This window comes from Dendrobium catenatum, unplaced genomic scaffold (assembly GCF_001605985.2).
Source record: "Dendrobium catenatum unplaced genomic scaffold, ASM160598v2 fragScaff_scaffold_30, whole genome shotgun sequence".
Lineage (NCBI taxonomy): Eukaryota > Viridiplantae > Streptophyta > Magnoliopsida > Asparagales > Orchidaceae > Dendrobium > Dendrobium catenatum.
In genome coordinates, this window is record NW_021318492.1 from 594,656 (window position 1) to 608,082 (window position 13,427).

At 33.7% G+C, this 13,427-nt stretch overlaps 1 protein-coding gene across 1 annotated transcript; it reads right to left on the minus strand.

Moving 5' to 3' along the window:
- Positions 1-619: 619 nt before the first annotated feature.
- Positions 620-9,883, minus strand: LOC110103755 (thioredoxin X, chloroplastic; the record flags this gene model as incomplete). Its single annotated transcript, XM_020832579.1, is given in 2 exon segments — positions 620-1,011; positions 9,731-9,883. Coding segments are annotated over 2 exon segments (360 nt in total), but the record flags the coding sequence as incomplete, so codon positions are not given.
- Positions 9,884-13,427: the final 3,544 nt, after the last annotated feature.

Sequence of the window (13,427 nt, forward strand, 5' to 3'; positions counted from 1 at the left end):
CAGTGAAAATAAAGAACATCATAATTTAACATGAAAAATTTGAAACCGGAAAAAAATTACGAAATCACACCACAATAAGAAAATTTGGTAGAAACAGTGCAAATCTCTCTTCTTTCTCACTATAATTGCTTATGTTTATCCTTATGCCATTCTCACACTATAACATACAAAGAGAAATTTACAAAACCGCCAAGCGATAGAACACTTAATGAAAAATGAGAAAGAAAATTATCAGACCATCTCGCAATGCCAGGGGCTCAACTCTCTATCTTCAATCTACCTAACAGTGTCGCAGCGTCGGAGTCCCCCTAATAGCGCAAAGGTCTGGAGCATCGCAACGCTCCGTTCTCTGTTTTTCTACAAGCAAACTATGCAGCGTCGAACGCTCAGGTACACCACACTGCAACGCCGTGCGTTTGTACGAGAACTTTTTTTTTTTAAGTGCAAAGCATCAAAACCTAAGTAGGGAGAGGACCCCTGCAACCCCCAACAAGCTCAACATATTAAATTGAAATCCTAGCAATAATACAACACAATTGATCAACAAATAACTAACATTATAATCACTATATTATGCACAAATAGGCTTCATAAATACACATCAAAGAATCGATCAAAATAAGCTGAAAGTCAAATTTATTGCACTCGATTCATTGCCAATATTGCCAAGAATAAAATTTTCACAATATGCTATAAATAAATATTACGCTGAAAAGGCTTCAGGCAAAGACAAGTTCTAAAAACGTAGAGTATATTGAATCCAGGTTACTTGAAAGAATTAATTAATACAAAAAGAAGTAAAGTTTAAACAACGTTTGTTGAGCTCAACAAAGAATCCAGATACTCTTTGAGCTTAATCTTTGTTATAACGCCCTCTCTACGGCTTTCTGGAACCTCTTGGCCATTCTTGAAGAGAATCAAGGTTGGAAGGCCATAGACTTTGTACTCTTCGATCAATTTGGGATTTGCATCGTGATCAATCTTCACAACCTTTAATCTGCCATTGTATTCCTATAAAACAAAAATATTCAGTATGCATACTGTTAGCAGAATGGTGCTGTTCAATAACTCTTTTTTTTCTTTTGTGTGTGAAGTAATCGATAAGAACAGTGTTATGAAATCAGACATCGTTTGGGATGGCTTTTTTGCTGCTTTTTAAAACATTTTTTAATACAAAAAATTTAATTTTTGTATTAAAAAGCTGCTTTAAGAAGCAGGAAGAAAGCCGTCCCAAACGAAGCCTAAAACTACTAGAATGCATTGTGGTTTAACTAAGAGTGTAAATGAGTAAAGTTGATTCTCGAGCTGGTTTTGACTTAGTCACTCGACTTGATAATGGCTTGTAAGCCCTAAACTTACTATTTAGCTCGTGAGCAGCCGGTTTAAAAAATATTAATATAAATATATGAAAACATATTAGAATTCAAGAGTTAAAGTAAAAAACAATTAAGAAGTCTAATTCAACTCAGCTAATTTATTATTATTTCTCCTCTAACTTGTGATTCTTTTTATCATTTTATTACAACATTTGTTTGAATTGAAATTATCTTCTCTCATTTATAATAAATGCCCCCCCCCCCCCCCCCAAAAAAAAAGTTGCAGCAAAGACTGACTCGAGCTCATTTTTTTTATGTTTTAGCTCAAACTTAATTAATCAACTGAACTTAAGCACAAGCTAAAGTTGTTAGACCACTCAAGGTGTACCTCATGTACACTACACCTAAAGTGGTGACCTCTACATCAGTCAGTCTCCACTACTCCTGACACCTGACTGGCAATAACAACCTCACCATCCAGCACTCTCTAGAACCTACCTTACCCACATGTATAAAACCACTAATGTGGCTGTGCTCCCGACCATCTGGAAATGAACTGAAATCTTACTATCTGCTTATTATCTACCTTTAGTACTTATCTTCGGATGAATGTTTAATTTGTGGTGAATATCCAGAAATCTGGTGGGAGTCATATTAAACATAATTTTGTATATCATCAACTACAAAATATATGCATAGAAGGAGATTTGGAATGCACCTATGAACTCAAAATTGAGGCAAAAATGTATACATCTGACTTGCTTAAGGAGTTGTTTTGATGATATAAGTTGTTTTGAGGCAAAAATTGATATCCAAGAAATTAAATAATTATAAGTTGTTTTGTATGCATGCATAAATGTATACATGCACACATGCATCCTTTCCTAAAGCCTTAAAACCTATAAATGATCCTACTGACTTGCTTAAGATGTTCATTTACTCATATAACAAATCATTAGTTAAAAGGTCTCAAAATTGAAATATATAGTCAGATGGTTATGATGGTAATTAATTTCTCACACTTCGATGTTGCACTTATGAGATGAGCACCTTTATTTGCACATTGATGATGTATAAATGCTTAGGCCCAATTGCATTCATTAGCTTCAGATCAATGATGCATCTACTATGATGTTAGTGATATAATTATGCATATATGTGATGCGTTGTAATATGACAAGATGTGATGTTGAGTTGTGATATATACGTGCTAATGACATTTATTTTGCAGGAGACCTAGGATGGCAGGTCAGGGAATGAGTAATTATAGAAATTGTGTTCTCTTTTACTACCTATTTAACTGCCATGTCCATGTTTTACTGCATATGTGATGATGAATATATCCTATGACTATATTTTTCACCTAGTAAAACATGCAATTAAATTAATCTTTTCAAATCAAGAAAAATGTGCTTGACCACTCTCTTAGTCGGATTTTTTAAAATAAATAACACAGCTCATTTATGCCTCAATATGTATAATAATTGAGCATTTGCCTTATCATCTAGCAGTAAATTTATGACTCATCAACAAATGCTTCGTCAATTTACATCATGAAATGATCTTATGAGTCAATATACAAGATAAGATTTATATTAGGACATTTAAGCACATAACGATAGCAAAAGCATTTACTCATGTCCTTCCCAATTCTAAGATGTGTTCGGCGCTTTTGTATTCATTAAGATCTGATAACATCACTTTTGCAAATGGATTTAGGTGAGTTAGTGATATTCTTGACCCAGATGGAACGTAAGTCTAATAATCAAGCTCTTAACCCCATATGGTCAAATTGTAAGTTTTATACATGCATACAATATTATTTTTTTAAGTTCCTCTTAACATTAGAGCTTAGGCTCCTATTTCAATCAAAGCAAGTATTATTAGGGTGTTACTATGTGTTCAATTTAGGCTTCTTCCTATTATGGTTGTAGAGTAGAAGTCTTATTTGTCATCCAAGGATTATGCATGTGTATTCCTACCCACCAGTATACAAGGTTCTCTTATATGATGCAACTCATAGTTGCTGACAAAAATTCTCAAGTTACAAGTTGGCCAAGAGGACTAATGTTATCATAACTTAAAATAATAGAATAATAAGATTTCAATCACGATTGTCCTCCTATCACTTTAAGTTATTTATCTTATTTTCTTGGACTTCCTAAATTTACGTAATGCCCTTCGACGATATTAACTCGTGGTTACTGACAAAACTCTTCAGGTCAGGCTAAATTGGTTACTTTCTTTAACTAGGTAGATTAGAAAATTGATTATCCTGGATGACAAAATTATGTGATCTTAATTGAGTTTATACACCATTTTAACATGTTTATCTTGTCTTTCTAAAACACTTTAAATTTATAAATTGTTCTCTAAATCTTAATGAGTTGCAGTTCTAGGCTGTTTATGATGATCTAGATTTTATCTAATGTATTAGAATGTAAATTCCATTTTCTTCCCTAAAAACCTATTATTTTCCATAGATTTTGACCACAAATGGTTTTCTTTTGACCTTTGCTTAAGCCTAACCCTTGATTAGCAAACTATAACAATCTCAATAATATATGCTCATATCTAACCTAAAAACAAGTGTGATTCCTAAATTGAGAGTTCTCCCGAATATGCTCAAATCATAATTAACATTAGAAGCTTATTTCTTTGGGAAACCTCAACCTTCATAGTTAAAACAAATCTTATTTGAATCCACATTTCATTCATGGAACCTCAATAACATATATTTTCAAAATGCATTCCATTAATCCTAGGCATCTATTAAACTTTATTGGTCAACAACACTTTGTCCTCTATTCCAACATCATAGGCATCTTCTAAAGCCCCCAATTAACTCCAACAAAATATAAAATTCAAATGTTGACGTCCTATGCCTTGCAGAATCGATATTTACAACTGCTTAGTCTTAGCATATAGTAACCATTTTCAAGAATCTTCTTGATATATCTAGTAATGCGGAAAACAGACTCCAAGTGCTTTTGTTTTGGTGTTTGCATGTGCTAGCTCAAAAATCTTATAGCAAACGAAACATCTGATCTGTTGACAATCACATAAATCAAATTTTCTGCTAGCCTTCACTACCGAGTTGCATCATTGAATCCTCATTATTGTGAGTGCTTTAATGGTCGCGCCTAGCGATTAAGATATCATCATAAACAAATATAAGATCGAGCCTACTAGCGTATGACTAACGAAAATAAAAGGATCTGTAGTGCCACTACAATGATCAATCTTGATAATAACTTTGTAGAAGTCTGCAAACCAAGTTAGAGGGATATATATAAGCCCAAGTATGACCTTATTAAGCAAATATATGTAGTTCTTCACCTAAGCAGCATATTCAGGTGGTTGCTCCATATACAGTTCTTCATAAAATCACCATAAAATTAGGCATTGCTCTTATCCATTTGTAACATATATCATCCTTGATTGATGGACACATATAGGAGTGTCAAAATAGAATTAAGCCTGACAACTGTGTAGAGTATGTCAAAATAGACTATCATACAAATTTGAGCGAATTCTCTGGCAACTAACTAAAATTTGTCCTGCCAAACAAGCATTATGGAAAACAATTGACAATGAATGCCCATGGTTTAATCCTAAAAGGCAAGCAACCAAATCCGATATACATCAACTTAATATAGCACTCATCACAACATTAATTAACCAATTTCATAGAGCATTTTGTAGTCTTTTGGATGTATCCTAGGAATATATATAAATGATAAGATTAATGCACATATATGAAAGGTATGGGATAAACAACCAAATGATATTATAATGAATGAGATGGGTAATACCATAAGCAATGAGGGTAACAAAAGGAGCGAGAAAAAAAAATAAGCGGTCCACGAAAATTAAAATTGATAGAAATATATAAGCTTCACATAAGGGTATCACAAAAACCATATTTATGGCATTCTAAAACTATATGGTTACTATAAATTAGTTTATTTTATTACCAAGAATAGGATATTTTGATATTTTGTTGCCCGATTCTTAGTTATTTCATTTCCTATTTTTGTGTAAGGAATTAGGCTCCATTCAAGTAATGAGATTGTTCTCTCTCTTACGTATGTGTACGGTTCTTTCAATAGGATATTTTTAAGTTTCCAAAGTCATCCTCCACCAAAATCAATCTCTCGACTTTGAATCCAAATGTCTTTGCCTCGCCCACATCTTTGTTGTTGTCTTTAGATTCACTACAACCAAGTCCGATTGCATCCCTCGATTTAAAGACCAATTCAATAGGCTTCTCCAATTGTATCCTTCATCTAGCCATAAAGCTTGAGGAATTTTGATGACCAAGTATAACATGGTCACCAAAAAATAGACACATCATTTGCCTCTAATGTAACCTTCAACCCCAAAAGTTCCTATCATGGGAAATAATGGTGCAACAAACAACAATGTTTTTCGATTATAAGACAAAAATTGAATGGGCATAATTACCTTCAATGGCCTCAATCCACCAAGATGTTCAATTCGAAAAAAGAGAATGATAATTATTCACTGGTGTTGTTGCCCCGCCTGAAAAGGAAGACCCGTAAATCAAAATTTGGAATTAAAAAAACAACATGGTCATATTTTGGCTGATCAATTCCACGACCAATGAAATAGGAGTCTTTCTTAAAATATGGTACTGGAAAGGAAACATGAGATGCAACAAAAGAAATATACTCCAACAATGAAAACACTTTAGAATTATTTGAGATTGAAACTGTGATCCATGATCCTTTCAACGAGATCTATCACTCCCTCGATAATTTAACATTTTCACTCGTAGTTGGCAACGCGTTGATATGTTAGGAGAGGATAATTGAGACTAAGCTAGAGATGGAAAGAAATACGAGGTAATTGTAGAGAATAAACAATTCTTAAATTCTTAAAAAGACTCAACAAGAACTTTGATGAGGTTCAAGGAAGAATTTTAGGGATGAAGCACTTGCCTAATATCTGATAAGTTTTTTAGATGTTCACAATGAGGATAGCAGGAAAAAGGAGATGCCTTGATCTCTTCCTATTGTCCATTCATAGAAAACTCAATACTTCTAGTAAACAAAATTCAAAAGCACGACAATGACGACAAACAAATCAAGAGACATTAAAAAATACGTAGGGGCAAGCTTGGTGTGACTATTGTCAACGACCAATCCATAATTGAAAGACATATTGAAAAATACATGGGAAATAGATAGAATAAGAACCTTCAAGAACTCCATCAATAATGAAAGTACGGGAAACCTTATCTCAATCAAGAAAAGCATCACAACAATCAAACTAACTCCGTTTAGAAAGGAAGAGGACGCCTTCCCAATCACTTCAAACCCTTGCATGCATCACTATTAGAATAGGCTCCTTAGCTTATAAAGTTAATTTCTTGAGTGCTCTTACTATAAACAAACAAAATTGAGGCCATGAATTGTTGACATGAAGAATTTTGATCACATAACTAGGGATGTCACCATCTTCCAATTATATAGTACATGGCAGGAAAATAATTGGAATTGAAAATAAATCTCTCATCTAGATGGTTAGAATATCTTCTATAATTATTTCAAAGGACCTTGCACTCAATTAAATGCTTCTCATCCTAAATTTTAATTGCAAACTCTTATCAATTAGCAAGTTTACTCATGAACTTAATTGTGTAACTAAAATTTCCTCAACTTGTTAGATTCGGGGGGACAAATGGCGGTGCTAAGGTGTGGTCAAGTCTTCATCTCCTTAAAGTTGAAAAGTCACTATAAAGGCAGATTGTGTTGGATACAATATCAATCAGCCAAAAGTTTCATCTTAGTTGTCACTTCTAATAAAGAAAGTGAAATCATGTTATGCCATTATTAGTTGGGATTTCCAAATTTTGCATCTCCAAAATGTCTTCCACTCATTATTAAGTGTAAAAATCTAAAAGATATACAATGTAAATCTTATCAATTTTCAAAAGCACATTCATAATTCTTATCACTTTCAAAATTACAAAGCCTCAGTAATTCAGTGATGTAGGGGAACCATCAAGAACTAAGAATATAATTGGAACTATATGGTTACTTTCTTTAACTTATGAGAACAAAAGAGTGGCTTGGTCGTTCTCAGGAAAGAAAATAGACAGAAAGGTCGGATTTTCAAAATTTTCAATAATATGATCCATGGGCACTTCAACTCAAAAATAGAAGCGTTGGAAATTGACAATGAAAAGGAATATTTTGAAACCACCAATGGTGATTATCTAGCAAGTCGGAGATTGTTCATCAAAGCTTTTGTGTTGACACGCCTTAACAAAATAAAGTTGTTGAGAGAAAAACAAACATCCCTAAACATTTAAGGGGGAGGCAATTCTAGCAGTTGCATATTTGATAAACAAAATGCCTTCCCAAGTGTTTCACTTTCAAAAACCAAATTTACTCCAACATTCATGCCCCCACACCTTAATCATATCCTCCATTCCAATTAAAGTGTTTGGGTGCGTTGCATGTGTATATATATTAAAATTAAAGTAAATTAGATCCCAAAGCTCACAAATGTATCTTGTATTGTACTCTTCGAGCTATAAAAAATGTTATCCTGCAACCATAAAAAAGTTATACAACTCAATGGACGATTACTTTCTTCGAGCGACATCCTTACTACCCAAAATATAATATTTAGGGAAGAACTTACACAAGAATACCAACATTCGGACATTGATGCCTCAAGTTCATCTCACTCTCCTCACATCTCTCTTTTCAAATTCCCAACAAATCAAATTTGTATGGTTCACAATGAGCATTCCACTAATCAAAATACAAATCAAGTTAATTTTTTTTCAACCAAATAGAACATCAAATCAATCCTTCAAGTCCCCACAATTCAACTCCTCAACATCCCATCTCCGCACAGCCTATAATTAATAGTGAGTTGCATTTATATTATATAAGAAACAAGACGGTAGGGAATAAAGCGACACATTCCTCTTGGCTGCTCGACTCTGCTCTTCCGATAGCATCTAAAATAGGCCATGAATCCAATTTGATCCATAAGCTCACAAGAACTCACTAGGTAACACAAGTTCAAAATCCACTTATATTGAATTATCTATTCAAAATCTTGATTTGCTCGTTGCGTTCAGAAAAGGTATAAGATCATGTACTTGTCACCCATCTGCAACTATAATTTGAAAATTTATACAAATACGTAAACAATATAAATCACCACCAACACAAAGAAAGATAATGATATTTTGTTTTATTAAAAATATCCAACTCTCACACAATGACATGCATGAACTTTATGAAACTTTAAGTTTTCAACCAAAGAGTACTAGTTCAAGCGGCATAGTTCCTATTTCCTAGGATGTCATGTAAGTTTGAATCCAACATGTTACATTCTTTAAACTAAATACATGCAAGCTTCCCATGTGAACTGATATGCAACTGGCCTTGGTGTTTTCTTATCTGTGATTGTTCTTTGCCTACTTATATATAACTAGTCTCGGGCCCTAATTTCAATTAATAAAACATATGAGTTATGTTTCTACTCTTTTAAAAGAATCTATGAAACTCTAATGACAATTCTATGCTATGAGAAGTTGGAGAGCAATTGGACAAAAAAAAAAACTACAGAATAGCCACTTTCCCAGAGAAATTATATACTCATTCCCAAAGAAATTGTGCCATTCAGAAAAATTACTGAATTTTACGGGCCACCTTCACTACAAAACACATTAACCTAACGAGAGAAATTAAATCAGGGAGTTATCCTGAAGTTAACATAACCCCAAAAACTACCCAAAATAAATTTTGTTCTTAAGTTGGCTGGGTAAACTAAAACCCGCATTAGTATGACTAAACCATTAATTTTGTTTGAATTTATCCCAGCTCTCTCCCTAAATTAATGATAAATTTCTGAACAGTAGTAGTAAACTCATATTCATCCCGTAATCCATCAAAAAAGTATTTTTCACTAAACATTTGTGAGATTAAGTAGCTATTTGGTTTGACGGAATAAAGGGAAATCCAAATGCAATTTACTCCACGATTTCATATAGGGTGTTTGTTCCAATGTAATTAAGAGAAAAGTAAATTTATTTAAGAAATATAAACAAATAGATTTTTCTCATTGACGATTTGCTCTACGCAATTCTACTGAAAAATGGGAACAAAAATTTATCAAATGAGACCCGCACTCTCCCCTCCCCGCGAAAAACAAAAATTCAAAATTTCCTCAAAATGTATGGAAGAAAAAATATATTTATCTGTAAAAATTTCTCCTTAAAAAAAAAGGAGCAAAACAATATTCAATTTAATTCCTATTATTTTCATTAACATTTCATTTCTTGCAATTCCTTCAAACCAAACAGCCGTAAAATTGCCGTTGTGTTAAACCCACTTAAAATGACCTAATCTAAATAAAATACATACCTGCGAAGCCCATTCGATTATAGGCGAGATTAAACGGCAAGGCCCACACCAATCGGCGACGAAGTCTACAAGCACAGGTATTTCCGACCCCAGCACCTGGCCAGCGAACTCGCTCTGAACTATTGTTCTCACAGCAGCGCAGCGCACCGAGAGCTTTCCGATGTCGCCGGCAAGCGGAGCGGAGGACAACGTTGGAAAATCCCCCTTAGTCTTGCCCGGAAAGAGGGTGGGTACGAGAGTAATTCCGTCGGAGTACCCGCACCGGAAGAGAAGGCACGCGAGGAATGGTCCCCTTGGACGAGAGGAGGACAGGGGTCAGTAACGAATGGCAGAAGCTCGCTGCCATTTCTTAGCGAGCATTGCAGCGGAATTTTTTCGTTCTTTTGAGTCCATTCGTTTAAGGTAGAAGTGTTAGTGTGACATTGTAATTGGAAATTTACACCGGTGAAACTTGACCATGGTTGATAATAATTTTCTAATTGAAAAAATATTGATCGGAATTAACCCCCCCCCCCCCCCCAAAAAAAAAAAATTATTGGTGGAAATCACATGCTTCTATCCTTGATTTGAAAAATATTTTATTTTATTTTATTCTTGAAAAAATATATGTGAATATTCATTTTGAACAAGATTATCTCCATTTTCATTTTTATACGAAATGAAGTTTGTTTAAAATAATAATAATTTCAAATGGATTCGATTTATATAATCCGAACTGGTTCATTCGACCATGGTTCTTTGATGAACCAGCTAGCAACAAACCGCTCATTTCTTCCTCATGAACTGAAGTCAAGCACAATCTTCCACTCTTGTGCAAGCTGAACGCCTCGCCCGCTGTCTCTACCTCCAATCGTGAGGATTACTCGATTCTTTTCCTAATTGATTGGATTCTCCTGTCTATTGCATTCCTCTCATGTCATTTGTGAATATTCCACTTTTCTCCCTCGTAGCAACCGCCGAGCCTCCTTCTTCATTTCTTCCTCTCCACAACAACCATCAAAGTTACCTATCCCTTCTTTTCTCTCTTCCTCATGAGAATGATTCTTTTCTTATTTTCGTCTTTCTCTTGAATCAAGGTTGAGATTTTCTTCTCCATCCTTCCCTATTGATCAAGGTCGAGTAAGTGATTATTTTTATTTTTTTTATTATTGTTGTTGTTGTTTGGATGTTAGTTGGAGTAGTGACATTAGATCTTGATTAAAATTACTTATGTAGTTTTATACTTTTATTTGTGTTTGAGACTTATGTTTCATGTATTTAAATTGTCTATTGTATTTTGAATTATTTACTCTAAACCCACATGTAATAAACATTCATTATTGTTCATAATGAATCAGTATGTAATAAACATAACTTTACCTAGATTTATTGCTCATTAGTTCTTATTCATGCTAATTTAATTTTTCCAGAAAAATTAAATTTATACGATTTAACTTTGTTAAATTAAATTAATCTCATTCCAGCAAATCATAGCAATTATACACATCAAATTTAACATGTTGATTATATAATATATGTTGGTTATTCATAAAAGTATATATTTTGTATGATTGTATGTATGTCAGTAGAACTTTATTGATTTTTTGCTAGCAGGGGTCGACGAATCGCAAGAGTGGTGACTTTACATGAAATCATTGGATTTCCTAGAGATGTTGTAAGGTATCAAAATGGGTATTCAAGTCTGGTTCATGTCGAACTAGAAATTGACTTGGGTTTGATTCAGCTGTCCTAGACCCAACCCGATTTTATAGATGGGTTAGAAATTCAGATCTAGACCCGATTCAACTTGTTAACTCGGAGATAAAGGGGGCGCTAAAGCCAGCGGGGTGAGGAAGCGAGTGCGGGTGAGGGTGTGATCGTTCGGTGCAGGGTGTAAACACGACAAGGGCATGATACTGTTGTGCTGGCGAGGTCCATGGTGGACACGGGAGGATTCACTATGGACCATGAGATTGTAAGAGTCGGGATTGCATATAGGTGACCCGGGTAATTTGCGGGTTGATTTCAAGTTTTTGAGTCAACCTCAATCTGACCCATCTAACAAACGGGTTGACTCAAAATTAGAATTTTTTGGGCGGGGTCAAGTTTTGACACCATTAGGTTGGTGTTTACCTTCCAGGTATTAGCATCAATAGTTGTTTGACATATATATAAGCATATTAGAAGTCTGTTGTAGGAAACATGACATGTGTCCTTACTATCTTGTTTTGGTGACTTCAGGTTGATTTCTTTTACTCTCTTTCTATTGCTCATACTGCATGCCCCATTCCTTTGTCGTTTATATTTTGATAGACATGAGTTACTTATTGAGTTTCAAACTCCATCTATTTCATCATCACTCTGAAAATAGACCCAAGATATAAAAAACATATACTCTTATTAATGACTTTATCACCCAAAGTCAAAATCCTCCCATTAGATCTATTATTACTAAAATTATACTCCATATATTCAGTTTTATATCTACTCAAATGAAAGCATTTAGACTCTAAAATTGACCTCCATAATTCATGTTTACCTTCAACTCCCTCTTTAGTCTTATCAATAAAAAGAATATCATCATCAATAATGATACACCAAGGTACAATCTCCTGCAAATGTTTAGTGAGAACATCCATAACTAAAGTGGAAAGATATGGGCTTAAGGTTTATCCTTGATGTAATCCAACTAAGATAGCAAAATACTTAGTCAAATCACCTTGTGTTTGAATACAAGTAACAACTCATGCATGTATATCATTAATGACTTGAATATAAGCACTATTTACCCCTTTCTTTTCTAGAACTCTCCATAGCACTTCTCTTGGAACTTTATCATATACTTTATCAAAATCAACAAATATCATATGATTTCTCTAATTCACTAAATATCATATCATATGTATATCCTCCATATTTTCTCTACATTTCTCCATCAAACATGTCAATAAATGTATAGATTCCATAGTAGGCCTACTCGGCATGAGTCCAAATTAATTTTGAGAAACGTTAGTATCATGCCACAAACTATGATACATAACTCTGTTTAAAGCATGACACATTAACTTAATTCCTCTATAATTCAGACAATCGTATGCATTACCTTTATTCTTAAAAACATGAATCAACACACTCATCTGACATCTTTTTAGTCTTCAAAATAATATTAAAAAGTTTAGTAAGCCAAGAAATTCCTTCCTCTCATAAATATTTTCACACCTCTATTGGTATATCATCAAGTCCAACAACTTCTTTACACTTCATTTTTTTAAAGCCTCTTTAACTTTGATTTTACTAATACGTCGATAAAAACAAAATTTTTTATTTTCATTTAGGATGCTAAGGTCACTAAAGTCAGTCACATTCTTATTACTTGAAAGTTTTAAAAAATATCTCGTCCACCTTTGATGAATCTATTCTTCTAATAAAAGCACTTTTTGATCTTCATCCTTAATTGTTAATTAATACACTTCACTTGAACTAAATCCTTATTATTCTATCTCTTTTTTGGTTTAACTTATACATAAATCTTTCGCCATCCTTAGTATTTAATATATTATATAAATAATCAAAAAATAAAACTTTTGCATCGCATATTGCTTTCTTAGACTCCTTATGGGCCTTTTTAAGGGTGTAAGTGAGGCAAGCCGGCTCATTAAAAACTAAAATATTTGCATCACATATTACTTTCTTAGACTCCTTATGGGCCTCTTTAGGG